Source organism: Chiloscyllium plagiosum, unplaced genomic scaffold, assembly GCF_037043375.1.
Source record: "Chiloscyllium plagiosum isolate Xiang-an unplaced genomic scaffold, Cpla_swu_hap1 HiC_scaffold_16, whole genome shotgun sequence".
Classification (NCBI taxonomy): domain Eukaryota; kingdom Metazoa; phylum Chordata; class Chondrichthyes; order Orectolobiformes; family Hemiscylliidae; genus Chiloscyllium; species Chiloscyllium plagiosum.
Window position 1 is genome coordinate 13,700,893 of NW_028270154.1, and position 23,546 is coordinate 13,724,438.

The 23,546-nt window shown below is 45.4% G+C and overlaps 1 protein-coding gene across 3 annotated transcripts in view; it reads right to left on the minus strand.

The window, feature by feature from the left end:
* flt4 (fms related receptor tyrosine kinase 4) overlaps positions 1 to 23,546 on the minus strand; it is a 241,438-nt gene that overhangs the window by 29,229 nt on the left and 188,663 nt on the right. For 2 of the 3 annotated variants that reach the window (XM_043703132.2, XM_087995138.1), the window contains exons 12-18: positions 23,246 to 23,354; positions 21,590 to 21,949; positions 19,583 to 19,729; positions 14,418 to 14,549; positions 8,686 to 8,807; positions 5,452 to 5,587; positions 5,261 to 5,365 (exon numbers count right to left, since the gene is read on the minus strand). In XM_043703132.2, coding sequence (XP_043559067.2) covers positions 5,261 to 5,365; positions 5,452 to 5,587; positions 8,686 to 8,807; positions 14,418 to 14,549; positions 19,583 to 19,729; positions 21,590 to 21,949; positions 23,246 to 23,354 — 1,111 coding nt within the window. The remainder of the gene's footprint in view (positions 1 to 5,260; positions 5,366 to 5,451; positions 5,588 to 8,685; positions 8,808 to 14,417; positions 14,550 to 19,582; positions 19,730 to 21,589; positions 21,950 to 23,245; positions 23,355 to 23,546) is intronic. The other variant, XM_043703133.2, reaches the window with a different exon arrangement.

Sequence of the window (23,546 nt, forward strand, 5' to 3'; positions counted from 1 at the left end):
TCATCGTGACTTGGAAATGTACTGCCATTCCTTCACTGTCACTGTGTCAAAACATGACCCTTCCCTAACAGAACTGTGTGTCTGTACACCATGTGGAGTACAGTCATTATTGAAGGTGACTTCCAAGGACAGTTTTTGATGGACAATGTATGCTGACCTAGGCTGTGACACCCAAATTCTGAGAATAAGGATAGAAAATAGAACTCCCAGTAGTATTTACCTATATAAATTCTGATTCCGATTCTGCAAATATGAAATTCTATTCACCAGCTGTTCCTTTTTGAGCAAAGGTGAAGACCTGACTTTCCCACAGACTGGATTAATTCATCCAGCCACTAACGGCAGTGGAATGTCTATTCTCTGCTATTTCTATTTGACTGGGTTGGCACAGTTGCTCAGTGGTTACCACTGCTGCCTCACAGCGCCAGACACCCAGGTTCGATTCCAGCCTCAGGCGACTGTCTGTGTGGAGTTTGCACATTCTCCCCGTGTCTGTGTGAGTTTCCTCTGGCTGCTCTAGTTTCCTCCCATAGTGCAAAGATGTGCAGGTTAGATTGAGTGGCCATGGGAGATTATCCATAATGTCCAGCGATGTGCAGGCTAGGTAGATTAGCCACAGGAAGTGCAGGGTCACAGGGTTAGGGTAGGGGAGTGGGTCTGGGTGGGATGCTGTTTGGAGGGATGGTGTAGACTGTTTAGGCTGAATGGCCTGCTTCCACACTATAGGGATTCTATAGTGAATGTGTTAAAATGTAAACAATGGTCTCTAAAAATTATTTACATTCAAGGTGTGGGTGTCACTAGCAAAACGTGCAATTATTACTCATCCTTCACTGCTAACGGGAAAGTTGGAAGTGCAGGAAATCTGAAATAAACACAGAATACTGGAGAAGCTGAAGGGGTTGGGCAGCATCTGTGGAGAGAAATAAAGTTAACATTTCCAGTGTGGTGCAACTTCTTCAGAACCCCTGAAGACGTTTTTGAAGAAGAATCACACCAGACTCAAACATGGGCGGCACGGTGGCACAGTGGTTAGCACTGCTGCCTCACAGTGCCTGTGACCCGGGTTCAATTCCCACCTCAGGCGACTAACTGTGTGGAGTTTGCACATTCTCCCCGTGTCTGCGTGGGTTTCCTCCGGGGGCTCCGGTTTCCTCCCACAAATCCAAAGATGTGCAGGTCAGGTGAATTGGCCATGCTAAATTGCCCGTAGTGTTAGGTAATGGGTAAATGTAGGGGTATGGGTGGGTTGCGCTTTGGCAGGTCGGTGTGGACTTGTTGGGCCGAAGGGCCTGTTTCCACACTGTAATGTAATGTAATGTAAATGTAATCATTTCTGTTTTTCTCTCTACAGATGCTGCAAGACCTGCTGAGCTTCTCCAGTATTTGCCGTGTTTGTTTTAGATATAAATGTAAGAGTCTTGTGAAGTAACTTCAGAGAATGTTGACTCAGATTGGGGCAAGGCAGCAGGAATCCTTCCTTAAAGAACATTAGCTGGCAGGTGGGGTTGAGAGATGTGGGGAAAAGGTGGATAAGCGGATTTGAGCAATATGTTGAGGAGCTGGGTAGATACAGTTCAGGGGTTAGAATATTGCATGCAATTCTAGTCTCCTTCCTATCAGAAAGATGTTGTGAAACCTGAAAGGGTTCAGAAAGGGTTTACAAGAATATTGACACTGAATAGACTGGGGCTGTTTTCCCTGGAGTATCAAAAGCTGAGGGGTGACCTTATAGAGGTTTAAAATCATGAGGGGCAGGGATAGGATAAATAGACAAGGTCTTTGCCTGGGGTGGGGAGTCCAGAACTAGAGGGCATAGGTTTAGGGTGAAAGGGGAAAGATAAAAAAGAGACCTAAGGGGTAACCTTTTCATGCAGAGGGTGGTACGTGTATGGAATGAGCTGCCAGAGGAAGTGGTGGAGGCTGGTACAATTACAACAGTTAAAAGGCATTTGGATGAGTATACAAATAGGAAAGATTTAGAGGGATTTGGGCCAAATACTGGAAAATGGGACTAGATTGGATTGGGATATCTGGTCGGCATGGACGAGTTGGACCAAAGGATCTGTTTCTGTGCTGTACATCTCTATGGCTCTGTGACATGGTGAAGTTTTGTGTTTCTTGCACAATAACACCCAGTTATCTCTGAACTGCAATTTTTGAAATTGCTCTCCATTTAATTAACAGTCTGCCTTTTGATATTAACTATCAAAGTACCTAACTTCACTCTTTCCCTCATTATATTCCATCTAGAGTCATAGAATCATAGAGTCATACAGCATGGAAGGAGACCCTTTGGTCCAACTCATCCGTGTCTACCAGGGTCCTCCAGCAGAGATATTTGTATCATCGACAGTCATGGATGAGATGTCAGAAGACTGAAAAGCAGCTAATGTTGTGCCTTTGTTTAAGAAAGGGTGCAAGGAAAAGTCAGAAGTTACAGCCTGGTGAGTCTGACACTAGTGGTGGGTAAGTTGTTGGCCGAGTTTCTGAGAGACTGGATCTACTTGCATTTGGAAAGGCAAGGACTGATTAGAGATAGTCAGCATGGCTTTGTGTGTTGGAAATTATGTTTGACAAACTTGTTGAGTTTTTTTGAAGAGGTGACCAAGAAGATAAATGAAGACAGAGTGGCAGATCTTGTCCACATGGACTTTAGCCAGGCCTTCAACAAGGTTCCACAAGGTAGACTGGTTAGTAAGGGTAGATCACATGGGATCCAGGGACAGCTAGCCAACTGGATTCAAAATTGGTTTGACAGTAGGAGACAGAGGGTGGTGGTAGAGGGTTGTAGTTCAGACTGGAGGCCTATGACCAGTGGTGTGCCACAAGGATCCACTGTTTGTCATTTACATAAGAGATTTGAATGAAAATATAGGAGGCATGGTTAGTAAGTTTGTGAATGACATCAAAATTGGTGTTATAGTGGACAGTGAAGAAGGTTGGTAAAGAATACAATCGAATCTTGATCAACTGGGCCAATGGTCCTTGACTCTGGCACCAGGGAGGCAACAAACCATCCTGGAATTTCACCTGCAGCTGCAGAAATGCCTGTATGTGCCCCTGACTAGAGAGTCCTCTATGACAATTATTTGCTTGGACTTTGCCGTATCCTACTTTACCCATTCATGGTGCCAAAGACCTGGCTGCCGCTGCTGCTATTTTCCACTGAGAGGTTCATCCCAACAGCATCCAAAACAGTAGACTTATTTTAGAGGAAGATAACCAAAGTCAAAAAGAATGGTGCTGGAAAAGCACAGCAGGTCAGGCAGCATCCAAGGTGCATGGGAGTCGACGTTTTGAGCATCAGGATAGCCAAGGAGACTCCTGCACTATCTGCCTCTCTCTCCTGGTGGTCATCCATCCACGTGACTATACCTGTGGTCTGTCCACCTCCCTGAAGCTACTATCTATCTGACAAGGTTTTGCCCAGTCACGTAACCTGTCTATATCCCTTTGCAGACACTTTGTGTCATCCTCATCAACTCCCTTCCATCTGCAAATTAGGCTCTCGTACAATCACTTCCCTCATCTAAGTCATCAATATATATTGTGGATAATTGTGGCTCCTGAACTGATCCCTGCAGCACTCCAGCAGTTATAGGTTACCATCCTGAAAATACATCCCTTATCCCCACTCTCTGTCTTCTTTCATGAACCAATCTTCCATCCATGCTAACATACTGTTTCCAATACAATGGGCTTCTATCTTGTTAAATAGCCTAATGTGACACCTTCACAAACGTCTTCTGAAAATTCAAATGTATGACATCCATAACTTCCCCTTTAGAATCCCTACAGTATGGAATCAGGCCATTCGGTCCATCAAGTCCACACTGACCATCTGAAGAGCTAACCCACCCAGCCTACACAACATTTGACACTATGGGAAATTTACCATCGCCAATTCACCTGACCTGCTCATCCTTGGATTGTAGGAAAGAACCAAAACACCAGGAAGAAACCCACACAGACACAGGGAGAATGTGCAAACTCCACACAGACAGTCTTCCAAGGGTGGAATCGAACCCAGGTCCCTGGTGCTGTGAGGCAGCAGTGCTAACCACTGAGCCACCAAATTACCTATCCTGCTTGTTACCTCCTCAAAGAATTCTAATAAATTGGTCAGGAGTGATTTTCCCTTCATGAAGCCATGCTGACTCTGCTTGATCACATTCTGTATTCTAAATGCACTGCTCTTACAATCTTTATAATGGGCTCTAACATTTTCTCAATAACAGACATCAAGCTAACTGGCCTACAATTATCTCTTTTTGTCTCCATCCCTTTTTAACAAAAGATGTTAAATTGGCAGTTTTCGAATCCTCTGGGACTTCTCCAGAATCTAAGTATTCTTGGAAGATTAAGGGTATTCACTATCTCTGTGGCTACCTCCTTTAATGTCGGAGGATGAAACGCATTTGTGACTGGAATCAATTTTTGCTAAGCTCTTATGAAATATCAGCTGAAATGTCTGTCACCGATTTTCCCCTCAGTCGGTTTTCTCCCACTTTAAATAACTCTCTCTTCATACCTCTTAATTGCTGGCTTTTAAGTTAAGGATACTGGCTTGAGATTTGATTTGCTGTCCTGCAAACTAAATTTTAAATTCTATCATTATGTGAAGACTACATCCTGCAGGATCATAACTCTGAGATTTCTTAGTGACCACACCTCATTATACTTTCCTAGATCTAAAGTAGCCTGTTGCCAGATAGATTCGGCAACGCAGTGCTCTAAGAAATCCCTGATGCACCCCACAAATCCATTTTCCATGTTACCCTTGCTCATTTGGGTGGCATGGGTGGCTCAGTGGTTTGTACTGTTGCCTCACAGTGCCAGGAATCTGGGTTCAATTCCCACCTCAGGCGACTCTCTGTGTGGAGTTTGCACATTCTCCCCATGTCTCCTCCCCATGCTCTGGTTTCCTCCCACAATCCAAAGACGTGCAGGTTAGGTGAATTGGCCATGCTAAATTGCCCATAATGTTCATGGATGCGCAGGTTAGGTGCATTAGTCTGGGGTAAATGTAGAGTAGTAGGGAAATCGGTCTGGGTGGGTTATTCTTCGGAGGGTCAGTGTGGATTTGTTGGGCCGAAGGTCCTGCTTCCACACTGTAGGGATTCTATCTGAGTTATCAAATTTGCTTTAACCCGAGTACTGTGACATACTAATGTCCAGTGACATTACCATCATTTCACCGTCTTCCCCAACAGAAGTGTCCTCAGAAGTCTGCCCTACTTGTGAAGTGCAGTCTTACCTTTCAACATTTTCACAGCTACGGTCTTACAGCTGCTGCTTTTGTCAATGCCGAAAGCGGAGGCTTCCACAACTTTTCCAAATGCCCCATGACCCAGAGTTTTGCCTAAAAGCACACAGCGGGAATCGAGGATTTAGCGGCATGTTAATTACGTAAAAACAACTTGTCTGCAGGAGCTGAGAGGACCTCACCAAGCCGTAGCCTATCCCGGGGGAACTCCCACTTGCTGGAATCATAGGGCAGGTACTCGCACTGCTCATCCAATGGAATCTCATCTGGATCCATGATTATCGACAAGTATCCGGTTTTGATATCAGCTGGACTAGTCTGGAACAGAGACCATCACGTTAGATTCTTAGCTGTTACAATGCACAAGAAATTTCTTCTCCTCCAGCATTGAAGTTGCTGATAAAGATTTGAAGGTCCGGCTCCCCCAACATCACCGTGAGATTAACCACAGAATATAGGGCAGCTTTTGCACCTTGGGATCATCACATACATTAACATGGAATTTCTGCATAATTATGCACAGCAGAATGCCAGGGCAGTGACCAGGAACAAGGAACTCTGTAAGGTGGAAGTAAATCTTTAACTCATGTGCAACCTGAGAGGTTTCACTGCTTCTGTATTCTTTTGTGGGATGTGGATATCACGGGTGGGCCATCATGTGTTGTTGCCCGTTCCTAATTGCCCTTGAATCAAGTGGCCTGCTGGTCCATTTCATACAGCAATTGAGAGTCAACCATGTTATTGTAGTTCTGAAGTCACGTCCAGGCAGGACCAGGTAGACGTGGCCTAGTGAATTTGATTGCCTTTTACCAATATTCAGGCACACAATGTGCATATTCCAGATTTTATTAACTACATTCCCCCAACTGCTACAGTGGGATTTGAATCCTTGTTGCCAGAGTGTTAACCTGGGCCTCTAGATTACTGGCTCAGTAACATTACCAGTAGGCCACCATCCACCACCCTGGGAGGGTTCAAGCCCGGCTCCAAACACTCCTACTGACTGGAGACTGGACTAAGATCTCCATAAACTGGCTATCATACAGTAAGGGTTGGCAATTGGACAGAGTCGATTGCTAGCCCAGGGATAGTGGTTCTGTCTTCGAGTGAGAACAGTAGGGTTCGGACTCCACTGCATTCAGCCTAATATAGTGGCTCTGAATATTGGGTTAATATCCAGTAAGAGCATTCATGGCTAATAGGTACAGGTGGTTTCCCCCTCTCCTTGGTTAGGGTTTGGGGTCATGGTTTCACTGAAGAGTCTGTAATGTTGATGAATGGTGTTTGAAGAGATTATTTCTTTGACTGAATCGAGAGAGGTTACGAGAGCCTAGGCTGTTGGCATGAAAGCATTCTTGTTTAAACTTCTGCTCATTATTACACTCCTAAACTTAGCAGGAGACCAAATGCAAAATCATCTCTCGCTAGAGTCTGCTGTCATGTGATCTCTTACATCACAAATGATGTAAGCTGCCAATTAGCATATTTGACTATTAACCCTTTAACCTCAGCTGATGGACAAAGGAAGGAAACACCAGGGAACTCCTCCCATTCATTTGAGACCTGGCCTGACAGCAGAACAGAGCAGCTGGAATATGTTAATCCAGCGAAGAATCTGGCAGATTATAGGAACAGATGGTTTGGTATCAGTTAAACAGTAAACCCACAATTAAATAGTTAGTGAACCTTATGGTACATTGTTCATAATAAACAGTGGCATTGTGAAAACATCCAGCCTACAGCAGCAATCTGAACTTCTGCAATCTGAAGAATGACAGACTTTCCGACAGATAGATAAGGATAGGTTTCCCCGTCACCCACTTTCAGGAGGTATAGGGTGGTTGGTACTGTCACATGGAGGGACAGAGGTGACTGTCATGGGAGTTGTTTGGGTAACTTGAGATAAAATCAAGATTCCTTCCTCACAAAACAGTTAATGTTTCAATTCAATCATTTGTCATCACTCTGCTTCTCTCTCCATAGATGCTGCCAAACTCACTGAGATTTCTACTGCATTCTCTTCTTATCCAGAATCCGGAATGCTGGTTCAGATAGGTCAGGAAGTAGATATGGATCTTAAAAGTTTTGAGCTTGACCTTGTATCAGCTGTAGCTCAGCGGATGGTGCTCTTATTTCTGAATTGGGAGGTCATGCATTCGAGTTCCAATTCAGAGACATGATCACAAAATCCAGGATAACACCTTCAGCGCAGGAATGAAGGAGTGCAGCACTATCAGAGGGTCAGTACTGAGGGAGTGTCGCACTGTCAGAGGGTCAGTACTGAGGGAGTGCCGCACTATCAGAGGGTCAGTACTGAGGGAGTGCCGCACTATCAGAGGGTCACTACTGAGGGTGTGCTGCACTGTCAGAGGGTCAATACTGAGAGTGTGCTGCACTGTCAGAGGGTCAGTACTAAGGGAGTGCTGCACTGTCAGAGGATCAGTACTGAGGGTGTGCTGAATTGTCAGAGGGTCAGTACTGAGGGAGTGCTGCACTGTCAGAGGGTCAATACTGAGGGTGTTGCTGCACTGTCAGAGGGTCAGTACTAAGGGTGTGCTGCACTGTCAGAGGGTCAATACTGAGGGTGTGCTGCACTGTCAGAGGGTCAGTACTGAGGGAGTGCTGCACTGTCAGAGGGTTAGTACAGAGGGAATGCTGCACTGTCAGAGGGCCAGTGCTGAGGGAGTGCTGCACAGTCAGAGGGTCAGTACTGAGGGATTGCCACACTGTCAGAGAGTCAGTACTGACGGAGTGCTGCACTGTCAGAGGGTTAGTACAGAGGGAATGCTGCACTGTCAGAGGGCCAGTGCTGAGGGAGTGCTGCACAGTCAGAGGGTCAGTACTGAGGGATTGCCACACTGTCAGAGAGTCAGTACTGACGGAATGCCGCACTCTCGAGGGGCAGTGCTGAGGAAGTGCCGCACCCTCACTGAAAGGTGTTGGGAAGGTGGTACTGGGGGTCGCTATATTGCCATGTTAACGTTTTCAGTACAATACTGACTAAGCCCGACACTGTCAGAATGGGAATATCTGTCCGGATTAACAGATTGTCTGGTCATCTATCACTTACTGTTGTGGGATTTTGCTGTTTGCAAAATGACTAACAGGTTTGCTGCACTCTAACCCAGATCACACTCCAAAGAGTAGTTTGCTGATTTGAATGTTTGCACTGTCATGAGAATTTCTTAACTGATAGGAGGAAAAGCAGGACAGGAGAATATGGAAGGGAGGAGTCTCACTGCTGCAAGGAGAGACTGATTGATGGTGTGGTTGGTGGGGGGTGAGTTCCCTGGTTTGAGGGGGTGAGCTCTTGCTGCAGTTCAGGAGTTTTGGCAAACTGTGTGAAGGCTCTGGAGATGATACATTGAGTCAAAAGTTACGACAATAATAAAAGAGAAACCCACTGAATAACTTACCCCCAGGAATCTTACCCGCTTGACATTACAAAAGATAAGGATGAGGAGTACCCAGAAGAAGACTGCAATAACTCCAGTTCCAACCAGGATCACAACTTCGATATTTGATTTATCATCACCTCCTGTTTAAAATGGGAAAGGATCAGGTTAGAATGGAGAGTTTCTTTGAAGCTTCTTTCTGTTGAAAATTTAAACCATTGCAAGTCCCAATAACTGTTTAGGTCATCTATAAAGATGGGGCTATCATGATGACTGCTTAGCAGAGAGGAAGAGTTAAGTCAAGGCCGTAAATTCAAAATCATTAGCAAAAGACCTTTCTTATTTTCTCATGTGTCATTGTCAAGGCCATCCCTAGTTGCTTTTGAGAAGGTGATGGTTGAAATAACTCCATAGAGGCCAGTATCCCATCACCATGACACCATTTATTTACATGTACCTGACACTGACTTATTTCCCGCCAGGAACCAACTCTCAGAGTGAACAGAACCTCCAACACTCCTGTCTATTTCTTTTCCTTTCTTTCCCCCAGCACCTGTGTGTGTGCAGGTGTGAGACACAGTGAGAGACACAAGGTGCACGAATCTTTATTCAGTTTCCACCACCAGGAAGAAAGGAAACACCCGAGTGGCCAGTGACAAGTAGTGCCCTTCACATTAAAGGGCAGTGTGTGTGATCAAACAGTGAAGGGAAGGGAAGGGTTTAAATCAAAATAGAATTGGAGGGGGAAATAATGCACTCCACTCCCTGCGGTGCCCACCTCTCCCTGAACAGCTCAAGCATATTGCTGGACATTGCTCCTTCTCCAGAGACACTTGGGCTCTGATATAACCGCGGAAGAGGGGCAGGCAGTCGGCCCTAACAACCCCCTCCACGGCCCAACCCTCCTGATTATATCTGTCAGCCAAGGCTCCCTGACTGGACCAGATTAACAGCCCCAACCAGGCAACCCATATTCTACGGGTCCACCTAGCTGACCTCATTACAATCACTGCAATGGTAAGCCGACATTTTGAGCCGCTGCAGTCCATGTGCTGCAAAAAGCCCCACAATGCTGTTAGGGAGGTCATTCCAGGATTTTGACCCAGTGACACTTAAGGAAAATGATATAGTCCCAAGTCAGGATGGTGAGTAGCTTGCAGGGGAAGGACAGATGGTAGTGTTCCTATGTATTTGTTGCCCTGTCCTTCTAGCTGGGAGAGGTCATGGGCCTTGAAGGTGCAGATGAAAGATTATTGTTGTCGTGCACCTTGTCAGTGGTATACACTGATGGAACTGTGTGTACACAGTGATGCAGACAGTAAATGTTAGATACTGGATAGAGTGTCCATCAAGTGGGCTGCTTTACCTTGAAACGTTAGACGGGAGAGGAGAGAGTCTGTCTTCAAACACAGTGTGTGCTGTGATGTTTTAGCTCAGAAGAGGACGCTAATTGTTGAAGTCATTTTTAAAGGCAACTGGGCAGATACTCAAGCATGGGGAAGGTTGTAAGGTTATAGATAAAAAGGGAGATTTGGAATGAAGTATGAATTTTTTTTTAATGAGCTAACCTGGTCACAATGGGTTGAATGGCCTATTTATATGTTTTAATGACTCTAAATTGAGGAGGTATCCATATTGAATTTGTTGAGTTTCAATTAAGTAACATTTAAAGGGCTAACCACAAGCTTTCCTGACTACTGAACAGTTCCTTGACTTCAAAGTTTGTGAGAAGATTTGTAGCTCGGGTGCTCGTTGCAGCAGAAACTGAAACACCTGATCAGCGGATCCAGACACTCTATACAATCAACACAGGAATTCTTGGACATCATCAGAAATATACACATAGACAAGGAAGAAACCATGGTCTCATTCGACGTAACGGCACTGTTCACCTCTATTGACAAAGCCCTAGCCAGAGAAACAATAGCCAACCTGCTGAACAGACATAACAGACAACAGGACGTTGAACCCATCAACAAAGACGGCATACTTAAACTACTGGACTTGTGCCTCATAACACACTTCACATTCAACAACCAGATATACGAACAAATCAACGGAACACCTATGGGCTCACCGATCTCGGGACTCATAGCAGAAGCAGTAATGCAAAGGTTAGAACAAACAGTCTTACCACAAATTCAACCCAAACTCTGGGTCAGATACGTTGATGACACCTTTGTAATCATTAAAAACATGGAAATAGAGAAAACACACCGGATCATCAACTCCACACTCACAGGAATCCGATTCACGAGAGAGGAAGAAAAGGACAACCAACTCCCATTCCTAGACGTGAGGGTACAGAGAACACCGAACGGAGAATTCACCACTAAGGTACACAGGAAAGCCACACACACAGACCAAGTCCTGAACTATAAAAGCAACCACCCCAACACACACAAACGAAGTTGCATCAAGACACTATTCAAAAGGGCCACAACACACTGCAGCACACCAGAACTGCAAAAAAGAGGAAGAGGAACACCTATACAAGGTATTCGCCAAAAACGGATATCCTCGCAATTTCATCAACAGATGCCTAAGGGAAAGACAACGGAACGAGGACATGCCGCAACCCAAAGGACTAGCCACACTACCATACATCAAGAACATCTCTGAAATGACAGCCAGACTACTGCGACCACTAGGACTCATAACAGCACACAAACCAACAGCCACACTCAGACAACAACTCACCAGAACGAAGGACCCGATACCCAGCATGAGCAAAACTAATGTAGTGTACAAAATCCCATGCAAGGACTGCACAAAACACTACATAGGACAAACAGGAAGACAGCTAACGATCCGCATCCACGAACATCAACTAGCCATGAAACGACACGACCAGCTATCCCTAGTAGCCACACACGCAGACGACAAGCAACATGAATTTGACTGGGACAACACTACCATTATAGGGCAAGCCAAACAAAGAACAGCCAGGGAATTCCTAGAAGCATGGCACTCATCCACAAACTCCATCAACAAACACATCGACCTGGACCCAATATACCGGCCACTACAGCGGACAGCTGAAACTGACAACTGGAAGCGGCAGGGACAGGCCACTATATATGCCGGAGGAAACACCACAGAAGTGCTTCACAGGAGGCTCCCAAGCACTGAGGATGTCACCTAGACAGGGGGCGAAACGTTTGCAACAAAAACTTCCAGCTCGGCGAACAGAACCACAGCAGTTCCTTGACTGTAAAAGTCCTCATTGCTGAGTCTGACCCAGTGCCCACTTGGAGCCCGTGTGCTTTAGCGTAAACATTGGCAGACAAAAAAATGGGGATATGACAGCAGTTGGCACTCAATGGTAGAATGGCTCATGAATACTCATGGTCCTGCCTCTCACACACAAAAATATAATAAAGTAGTGGAGAGTGTACAACAGATATAGAAACATCCCCCAGCACGAGTCAATATCTTTAGGAGGGAAAAGATCAAAAACTGGGGATAAAGTTCCATAATACATATCATTGTAAACCTCAGCTTATTGCAACCCCCTAATTCTCATTAACCTCCTGCACCTCTACCCAACATCTGCTCACTGATTCCAATCAGCTCCAAGTTTTGTTTTATCCATTTGTGGGACTTGGTGTCACTGGCTGGCCAGCATTTATTGCCTGTCCTTGGCTGCTCTTAAGAAGATGGTGGTGATCTACCTTCTTTAACCACTGCAATCCACTTGCTGTGGGTTGACCCTCAATGCCCATCGGGAGGGAATGTGAGGATTTTGACTCAGTGACAGTGAACGAACAGTAATATATTTCCAAATCAGGATGGTGAGTGGTTTGGAGGGGACCTTGCAGGTGGTGGTTTTCCCATGTATCAGCTGCCATTGTCCTTCCAGATGGAAGTGGTTGTGGGTTTGGAAGGGGTTGTCTGAGGATCTGTGGTGGAAATCTGCAGTGCATCTTGTAGAAAGTACACACTGCTGCTTTTGAATGTTGGCGGTGGAGGGGTTGGATGCTTGTGGATGTGGTGCCAATCTAGCAGATTGCTTTGTCCTGGATAGTGTCAAGCTTCTTGAGTGTGGGTGCTCCACCCATCCAAGCAAGAGGGGAGTATTCCATCACACTCCTGACTTGTACCTTATAGATAGTGAACAGGCTTTGGGGAGTCAGGAGATGAGTTACTTGCCTTACTATTCCTAGCCTGTGACCTGCCCTTATCACCACTATGTTTATATAGCAGGTCCATTTAGTTTCTAAGTAAATAGTAACCCCCAGGATGTTGGTAGTGAGGAATTCAGTGACGGTAACACAATTGAATGTCAAGGGGCAGTGCTTAGATTGTCTCTTACTGGTGATGGTCATAACCTGGCATTTGTGTGGTGTGAATGTTGCTTGCCACTTGCCAGCCCAAGTCTGGATATTATCCAGATTTTATTGCATTTGAACCTGGACTCCTTCAGAATTTGAGGAGTCACGAATAATGCTGAACATTAACAAACATCTCCACTTGACCTTATGATGGAGGGAAGGTCATTGATGAAGCAGCTGAAGATGGTTGTGCCTGGGACACTACCCTGAGGAACCCCTGCAGGGATGTCCTGGAGCTGAGATATCTGACCTCCAACAATCATAACCATCTTTCTATGTGCCAGGAATGACTCTAACCAGCAATGAGTTTACCCCCATTACCTACTGATTCCACTTTTGCGAGGGGTCCCTGATGCCACACTTGATCGATGGCAGCCTTGATGTCAAGAGCTGTTACTCTCACCTCACCTCTGAAATTCAGCTCTTTTTGTCCATGTTTGAACCAAGGCTATAATGGGGTCAGAAGCTGAATGGCTTTGGCGGAACCAAACTGGGCGTCACTGAGCATGTTATTGCTGAGTAGGTGCTGCTTGATAGCAATGTTGTTGACCCCGTCCATCACTTTACTGATAATCAAGAGTAGACTGATGGGGTGGGAATTGGCCAGGTTGGATTTGTCCTGCTTTTTATGTACAGGACATACCTGGACAATTTTCCACATTGTCGGGTAGACGCCAGGGTTGTAACTGGACTGAAAGAACTTGGCTTGGGGACTAGCAAGTTCTAGAGTAAATTTTCAGTCTTATTGCTGGAATATTGTCAAAGCCCACAGCCTTTGCTGTATCCAGTGCCTCCAACCATTTCTTGACATCACATGGAGTGAATCGAATTGGCTGAAGGCTGTCATCTGTGATGCTGGGGACCACTGGAGAAGACCAAGGTAGATCATCCATTTGGCACTTCTGGCAGAAGATTGCTGCGAATGCTTCAGCCTTATCTTTCGCACTACTGTGTTGGGCTCTTCCATCATTGAGGAGGGGAATATTTGTGGAGCCTCCTCCTCCAACTGTCCATCACCATTTGCGACTGGCTGTGGCAAGACTGCAGAGCTTAGATCTGATCCATTGGTTGTGGGGTCGCTTAGTCCTGTCAATGCTCCCTATGGAACTCTGGCCAGTACTTATCCCTGATCCAGAATGAGTAAAAGTATATTATCTGCTCATTGCTATTTGTGGGATCTTGCTGTGCCTCATATCCTACAACAATTTTCCCATTTTTAGATTCTGTCTCTAAGATCCTCGTTGAGCTTCAAGGCTCCAGATAAGCCCCTAATGAGGAAGGCCCCAAGATGTTGGGCTCCATGATGCAGCAAATTGACCCAAAGGGGGTCAGCCATTATCTCCCACTTAACGCTCTACATCCTCTTCAAATTGGTAACAAATTGATTTTTTTAATGTCAATGCGGAAGTGATGACTGACCTTCGACAGAGATGATAGCAGATGAATTGACGCAGCCCTTGGAGTTACAAGCAAAGCACTTGTACAGCCCGGCATCCTCTTCTTGTGCTCGCTGGATGGTCAGCATTTGGTTCTGCTCACTGAGGATGACCCCTTGAAACAGAAACACTTTCCATTAGACAGTTTTCATCTCCCCTAGTAGACCATAACCACCTTTACATCCCATTTCGCCCCCATGTCCCTGAATACCTGCCTTGGGTCTTCTGCTAGCATTATCGTCCAACTGCTCAGTCCTCCCCGACAATCTCATTTGCAGGCAATTTGACTGCAGGAGGTGACAGCCAAATCCAAACTTGTTCATATGCAGTACTGCCTTAATCATAGAACAGTGCTGTTGGATGGCATGGTGGCTCAGTGGTCAGCAATGCTGCCTGATAGCACTAGGGACCCAGGTTCAAATCCACCCTCAGGTGTCTATCTGTGTGGAGTTTGCACATGCTCCCAGTTTCTGTGTGGGTTTCCTCCCATGGTCCAAAGATCTGTAGGTTAGGTGGATTGGCCATGGGAAATGCAGAGTTACAGGGATTGGGCAGGAGGGTTGGTGAGCACTTGATTGGCTAACTGGCTGGCTTCCACACTGTAGGGATTCTAATTCTATGATCTCATTATGTCTGTGTCAGCAGAATTTTCCAATTGCTCCCACTCCCTTGCTTGTTCTTCATTGCCCAGTAAAATTTTCAGTTCAGGCTTCGATCTGATTTTATTGAAAGTTATCATTGAATCTGCTACCATCCTTTTGGGTAGTGCATTGCAGATTATAGCAACTCACTACATAAAAAGAATTCACCTTAACTCATCTTTGCTGCTTTCACCAAATATTTTAAGTCTCTGTCTATTGGTCACCTAATCTTCAGAACCATAGAGTTGTTCCAGCACAGAAGAGGCCATTTAGCCCATCATATCTGTATCAGCTCTCTAAATGAGCATCTCACTTAATGTCGATCCCCTCCTTCCCCCTGTAACCCTACACATGCTTCCCTTTCAAAACATCATCTAATTCCCCTTTGGAATATGTTGACTGAACCTGTCTCAATACATGCTCTGGCAGAGCACTCCAGACCTTGGGAGAAATTTCTTCCTCATATCACTTCCACTTCTTTTCAATCTGTGTCCTGTCATTTACAATCCTTGCATGGGTCGGAATATTTTCTGGGGTTTAGATCAGAATGGTGCTGGAAAAGCACAGCAGGTCAGGCAGCATCCAAGGAGCAGGAAAATCGACTTTTCGGGCAAAAGCCGAAAAGGAATAGAGGATTCATCAGGAATAGAATTCATCAGGAATAGAGACAGGGTGCCTGCAGGTTGGAGAGATAAATGGGGAGTGGGGAGGGGGGCTGGGGAGAAGGTAGCAAAGAGTACAATAGGTGAATGGGGGGTGGGGATGGAGGTGATAGGTCAGAGAGGAGGGTGGAGTGGGTAGGTGGGAAGGGAGATTGGCAGGTAGGACAGGACATGAGGATGGTGCTGAGCTGGAAGTTTGGAACTGAGGTAAGGTGGGGGGAGGGGAAATGAGGAACCTGGTGAAGTCCACATTGGTGCCCTGAGGTTGAAGTGTTTCAAGGTGGAAGATAAGGTGTTCTTCCTCCAGGCATCAGGTGGTGAGGGAGCGGTGGTGGAGGAGGACCAGGACCTGCATGTCCTCGGCAGAGTGGGAAGGGGAGTTGAAATGTTGGGCCACGGGGTTGTGGAATATTTTCTCCCTATTTTCTCTGTCCAGCTCCCTCATTTTGAATATTGTAATAAGATCTTAACTTGGCCTTCTCTGATCCAATGATCCCAGCTTCTTCAATCTATCTTCATAACTGAAATTCTTTATCTCTGGAATTATTATTATGAATTCTTCCTGCACTCTCTATAATGCCTTCATGTTCTTCCTAAAGTACAGCAATCAGTACGAGACACAATGCGCCAGGCTGAAATATTGTTTTTTACAAGTTAAACATCATGTCCTTGACTTTGTACTCTACGCTCTTACCAGTAAAGCATAGGATGACATGTATTTTATCAACTGGTCTCCTGTTCCCACACCTTTAATGACTTATGCACATGTACATCCGGATGTCCCTGCTCCTGCACCACTCTCAAAGCCATACCTTCTATATTATATCATCTCTCTGTAGATTTCCTACTAAAATGTATCACCTCGTCCTTCTCTGTGTTCAAAATCATTGCTGCCTAATCAATAACTTGTATCTTTGTCTTTCTGAAATTCTACACTCTACTCCTCACAGACTATAATGATCCCAAGGTGTATATCATCTGTGAATTTTGATTTAGATTGATTTTGAACACCTTTATTATTCACCCCTTTAAAATTCCGTTCTCTAGGGAGAACTATCCCAGCTTCTGCAGACCACTCTCCCCCCGCCCTGCCCCAAGCATCCTCGTTGATGGGGGTTACTGTGTAGCAATCAGGAATCCTGTAGAAGCTATGGGAGCTCAGAAATAGGACACTGATTCTGCAAACTGTATCTGCTTCCTGATATAACCCATACACTTAGCAATGACCGTGACTATATTATAGAATCCCTGCAGTGCAGAAGCAGGCCATTTGGCCCATCAAATCCACACCAACCCTCTAGACAGCATCCTACCCAGACCCACCCCCCTTTAACCTTATTCCATGAGATCCTGCATTTCCTATGACTAAAAGACCTAACCTGCATATCACTGATCATTATGGGGCAATTTAGCATGATCAACCCACCTAACCTACACATCTATGGACTGTGGGAGGAAACCGGAACACCTGGGGAAAACCCACCTAAACATGGGCAGAGTCAAGCAGACTAAGGCACTACATTCAGATCCCGGTTTCCCCTGGAGGCCTAGGTTCAAATCCCATTAGTTTGGGAAGGTGATGGCATAGTGGTATGATCAGTAGAAACTAATGTTCTGGGGACCTGGGTTTGAATTGAATCACTTATCAATTTTAGATTAGATTCCCTACAGTGTGGAAACAGGCCCTTCAGCCCAACCAGTCTACACCAACCCTCCTAAGAGTAATCCACCCAGACTCAATTCCCTCTGACTAATGCACCCAACACTACAGGCAATTTAGCATGGCCAATTCACCTGACCTGTAACATCTTTGGACTGTGGAAGGAAACCCACGCAGACATAGGGAGATTGTGCAAACTCCACACAGACAATCGCCCGAGCCTAGAATTGAACATGGGACCCTGGTGCTGTGAGGCAGCAGTGCTAACCACTGAGCCACCATGCCAATCATTTTGACCCATGGCAGTGGCTCGTTGGTCTAGAGGTATGATTCTCGATTCAAGTGACTGTGGAGATTGTGAGAAGTCCTGGGTTCAAATCCCAGAAGAGTCCTTGTCAGCTTTCACTTTAAAGGGGCAGCACGGTTGCTCGGTGGTTAGCACTGCTGCCTCACTGCGCCAGGAACCTGGGTTCAATTCCAGCCTCGGGTGACTGTCTGTGTGAAGTTTGCACATTCTGCCCGTGTCTGCGTGGGTTTCCTCCGGTTGCTCCAGTATCCTCCCACAGTCCAAAGATGTGCAGGTTAGGTGAATTATCCATCTAAGTTGCCCATTATGTTCAGGGATGTGTAGGATGGGTGCATTAGTCAGGGGGGGAATGGGTCTGAGTGGGTTGCTCTTCAGAGGGTCGGTGTGGACTTGTTGGGTCGAAGGGCCTGTTTCCACGTTGTAGGCATTCTATGAAAATGCAAATTCCACACAGAGGGCTCAAAGATTTCCCTGCTCTATATTCCTCAATCCCACAGTAGGAGAAATACTATTTTCTCAGACTTGACAGGAGCTTCTAACATGATCTGTTTGAGTTTTCATGGTGACAATGTCTGAGGGTAGCCCCCCTCCCTTTTATCTCAGCCCGCTTGGCACACCAGCCTCATTCCTGAAGAAGGGCTTATGTCTGAAACGTCGATTCTCCTGCTCCTCGGATGCTGCCTGGCCTGCTGTGTTTTTTTCCAGCACCACATTTTTCAACTCTGGTACTCCAGCATCTGCAGTCCTCACTTTCTCCTCATGTGATCTCCTGGACTGGTTTCCATCACCGGAGAGAGTGTGCTATGAATTTTCCAAAATATTCCTTCCTTTGTTGGTCCTGGGTTTTGTCAGGTTTTAGATTAGAATCCGTACAGTATGGAAACAGGCCCTTTGGCCCAACAAGTCCACACCGACCCTCCGAAGAGTTAGCCACCCAGAGCCATTCCTCTACCGTGTATTTATCCCTGACTAATGCACCTAACACTATGGGCAATTTAGCATGGTCAATTCTCCTGACCTGCACATCTTTGGATTGTGGGAGGAAACCGGAGCACCCGGTGGAAACCCATGGGGAGAATGTGCAAACTCCACACAAAGAGTCGCCTGAGGCTGGATTTGAACCCAGGTCCCTGGTGCCATGAGGCAGCAGTGCCAACCACTGAGCCTTTGTGCCGCCCTAATCTGGGAGAGTGAAGGGATTGGTGAGGTTCAGTGAAAAGGGGACAAGGTGAGGCTGGATGGTCTAACCATGTTGCCAATGACCCAGCCAATGACCTTATTAACGTTAGCAATCGAGGAAAACGTGGAGAGACATTTCTGCAGGTATGTTAGAGTGTATATGAACTGTGGGAGGAGATTTAATATTTCAATATGATAACTTCCCATTCAGCTAAACAACAATGATAAATTGCTCAACCCTTCTTCAAAACACAACTCCTTCATTCCAGAAACCAACTGAGTGAACTTTATCTGAACTTTCTCCAGTGCAAGAACATCACTTTTTAAGCAAAGTATTAAAAACTGCACTGAGAACAAAAATGCTGGAGATCACAGCGAGTTAGGCAACATACATGGAGGCAAAGTAAGCTAACATTTTGAGTCTAAGTGACTCTTCGCATCTGCAGTAATTTGATTCTTTCAAAAGCTGTGCACTACTCCAGGTGTGGTCTCACCAATGATCTGTACTAGTTGTAGAAAGACTTCATTATTTTTGTTCTCTAGCCTCTTGCAATAAAGGCCAACATTGGCTTTCGTTTTTACCTGCTGTATGTACCTGCATGTGAACTTTCAGTGATTCATATACAAAACACCCAGGTAACACTGCACTGTAGTTTTCTGCAATTTCTCTCCATTCAAATTCTGCCCTTTGGCTCTTACCTGAGACCTCATGGAGTGGCTTTTCATCTTTGAACCAGATGACGGTGGGGTGGGGAGTGCCGCTTGCTTTGCAGTTCATGTGGATGGAGTCACTGATGTTGACTGAAGTATCAGTCAGGTTGACGAGGAGACTTGGCATCTCCTGAGCTGCAAGAAGATGTAGAACTCAGCATTAGGTAAATTTCATACAGTGCAAGGTTTTGCTTAAACACATACACCGCTTGAGGATCTCAAAAACATAGTATCTGTGCAAGGTAAACACATGCCGATGACATGTGAACTTCATTTGTCACTATTCTGGTTGTATCAGGGCTAGCTGAAAACATTGGGAAACCACGTAATATGGGATTGGAATCAGACAGAGGCTGGACTAGGAATAATGGCAAGTTCCCATCCCTAAAGGACATGAGTGAACCTGTTGTGTTATGATACAATATTGGTGACAACATAGAGGAAATGTTACTCCGTATCTAGCCTTATGTTGTTCTTGTCTTGGAAGCATTTATTGGGGACACTGTAATGGGGGCTCTACTCTGTATCTAATCCCATACTGTACTTGCCCTGGAAGTTTTAGTGGAGAGTCTGTTGAGAGATCTTTACTTTGTATCTAACTCCATGCTGTACCTATCTTAGGAGTGTTTGATGGGGACAGTGTGAGCTTTACTCTGTATCTAATCTTATGTTGTATCTGTCATGGGAGTGCTTGGTGGGGACAGTGTGGAAGAATCTTTACTTCCAGTTTAAAGGGGTAGAGTAAATTTTATGTATTCCCAGTGCAGCCCCAAAAGTTTGCACTACTCTGTCAAAGGCTTGCAGGATCAGCACCTGTCTGTCCTCTCAAATGGGTGTACAATATCCCAAAGCACATATTGAAGTAACACAATGGTGTATTTTGGGTCCAATATTGATTCTTCAACCATTTTTATTTAGGGCAGATTTATTGCCCATCCCTAGTTGCCCCTGAGAAGGTGGTGGTGAGCTGCCTTCTTGAGCCGCTGCTGTCCATGTTCAAGACATAGATGCACAATGGAGGAGGAAGGGAGGCAGGTCCAGGATTTTGATTCAAGCGAAGGAACAGTGATATATTTCCAAATCAGAATGGTGAGTGACGTGGAGATGAACTTGTAGTTGGTGGATTTCCCATGTATCTGCTGCATTTGTCCTTCTACATGGTAGTGGTTTGGAAGATACTGAAAAGGAGCTTAAATGAGTTACTGCTGGTAGATGGTACACACTGCAGCTATGCCCTTGAGGACACAGGTGCTCCTGAGCAAATCTTGGTGATGGACATTGAAATCCCTCACATTATGTGCCTTTTCCAGCCTTAATGCTTCCTCTAGGTGATGTTCAACATGGAGGAATATTGATTCATCAGCTGAGAAAGGGGTTGGGGGTAGGTGGTAGTAATCAGCAAGTCTTTTCTTGCTCATGTTTATCCTGAGGCAATGAGACAATGTTGAGGATTCCCAGGGCTACTTTCTCCTGACTGTACACCATTGTGTTGCCAACTCAATTGCTGGGGTATGAGACATACCCAGCAATGGTGGTGGTGTCATCTGGGATGCACGTAAAGTATAATTCCATGAATATGACTCTGTCAAACTGTTGCTCAGGTCAGTAATACTGCTCTCCCAATTTTGGCAGTAGTCCCCAAATGTTAGTAAGCAAGAACCTGCAGGATTGACCTGGGAATGTAATTGATGGAGAAACCAAAGATGGTTGGGCCTAGGACATTTCCCCGAGGAATTCCTGCAGGGTTCCTCTTGGAGCTGAAATGATTGACCTTCAATAATCACAACCATTTTCCTTTGTTTATGCCGCATTGTTTATGGGAGTTTGCCTCGCACAAACTGATTGCAACATTCCCTATGTTGAAACAGTTCAAAAATACTTCATAGATCCTGCAGCTCTTTCAGACATCTTGGTGTCATAAATGCTGCTAAATAAATGTAAATTCTTACTGCATATTCTTCCATCTTACAAGAACGCCAAGTTTATGACACCCACCTCGCACTAAGATGTATTTCCTGTGGCAATGTTTCTCTCCAGTCTTCTTGTTCTGGACCTCGCACACGTAATCCCCCTCATCGTGTAGAGTAATGCTGGGAATCTGAAGCTCAAGGGCCACACCTTTCATCAGTGAGTCCAGCATCATCACTCCTTTCATCTCCTTGGCAAAGAGGTGCATGCTTTTACACTCCAGGACCGGGGGGTCTCCGAGCTCCCCTTCCAGGGCGCTGGGAAGGAGACGGTACCATCGCAGGTTCTCATACGTGTAGTTATCTGCATTGCAACGTAGCTTCACATCCTCACCTTCCACCGGGATCTCCGAAGGCTGAAGATCAATTCCAAACCCTTCTGGGATACCTAGCAGAAAGGAGCAAGTTCATTCAACTTCTCGTTTGAATCTGAAATAACTCCTTTGTCACCTTGCCCTCGATGGGAAATAGATAAACGTAGTTTGAGAATTCAGAAAAAAAGCAAAAAAGCATCTATTTCCACTGGGGTGGGTAATCAGTAGGGACTAATAATTGGGAAAGGCAACAGAGAGAATAATGGGAGAGTATGCCTTAGACACTGCTAGCTATGCTGATCTGAAATGCCTGGGATGGAAGCAGTTTTCCAAAAGGAAATTGGCCTGAATGGGAAAGAATGGATTCTGTAGTGAGATCCTAGGATTCTTTGGAAATGTACTAACCACACAATGAGTTAATTCAGTCACAAGACTGTGGGTGGTCTTTTTGAACTACTTGAACAGTCGGTGTGGTGGAGCTGGTATCTGTTTTAGATCCAATTAAGTGGCTTGCCAGGCCATTTCAAAGGGCAGTTAATAGTGAACCACATTGGTCTGTGAGCTGGAACCACACAGAGACTAGATCAGATGACAATGGCAGCTTTCCTTCTCTAAAGGGCATCAGTGAACCAAACAGGAATTCTGGCAACCTGGTAGTTTCAGGGACACCATTGTTGCTGCTAGCATTTTTTAATGCCAGATGTTTTTAATCTAATTAATGAACTAAAATTTAACCTCCAAGTTCCAGTTGTGGGATTTGAACCCATAGAGTCATTAAGCACATAAACAGACTCTTTGGTCCAGCCAGACCAATCCCAAATTAAACTAGTCCCACCTATTCCTGATGAAGGGCTTTGCCCGAAACGTCGATTTTCCTGCTCCTCGGATGCTGCCTGACCTGCTGTGCTTTTCCAGCACCACTCTGATCTAGCTCCTGGCCCACATCCCTCCAAACCGTTATCCCAATGTCTTTGAAACATTGTAATTATACCCACATCCACCATTTCCTCAGGAAATTCATTCCACATGCGAACCACCCTCTGTGTAAAACATTTGCCCTTCATGTCTTTTTTAAATCTCTCTCCTCTCACCTTAAAAACGTGCCCTCGAGTTTGAAATCCCCCATCCAAGGGAAAAGACAACTACCATTCACCCTGTTTTTGCCTTATCGGTTCAGGTCCCTGTGTTGCGAGTGCAGGAGAAAAACCATTACCCTCTTTCTATTTCAAGTTCCCCCCACAAGATCATACAGCAATAAATCAAGAACAAGGCGTTAGAGACTACTTGAGCCTTTGCAATGCTCCTATGGTTGGTCAGTGTCTGTTGGCTACAATGCATTCCATTCACATCAGTAAAGTTCCATCACTCACTTGTCACATAGAAGTAGATGACCCGGTCATCACGTCCAACTTTGTTGAAAGCAGAACAGTTGTACATTACGGAGATATTTGCAGCTAAAATCACCAGCTTGCTGACCGTCTGCCAGTGTGGAGAGAGAAGGCAATAATTAGAATAAGTGAGGGCCAACAGTGACTCCTGTCTGAACACTGAATAGCAGCATATAACAGGAGGAGGCCAGCCAGTCTCTCAAGCCTGTTCTTCCATTCGGTCAATGAGATCATGGCTTATCTGTGACCAAATGCCAGACACCCACCATTGCTCATACCCCTG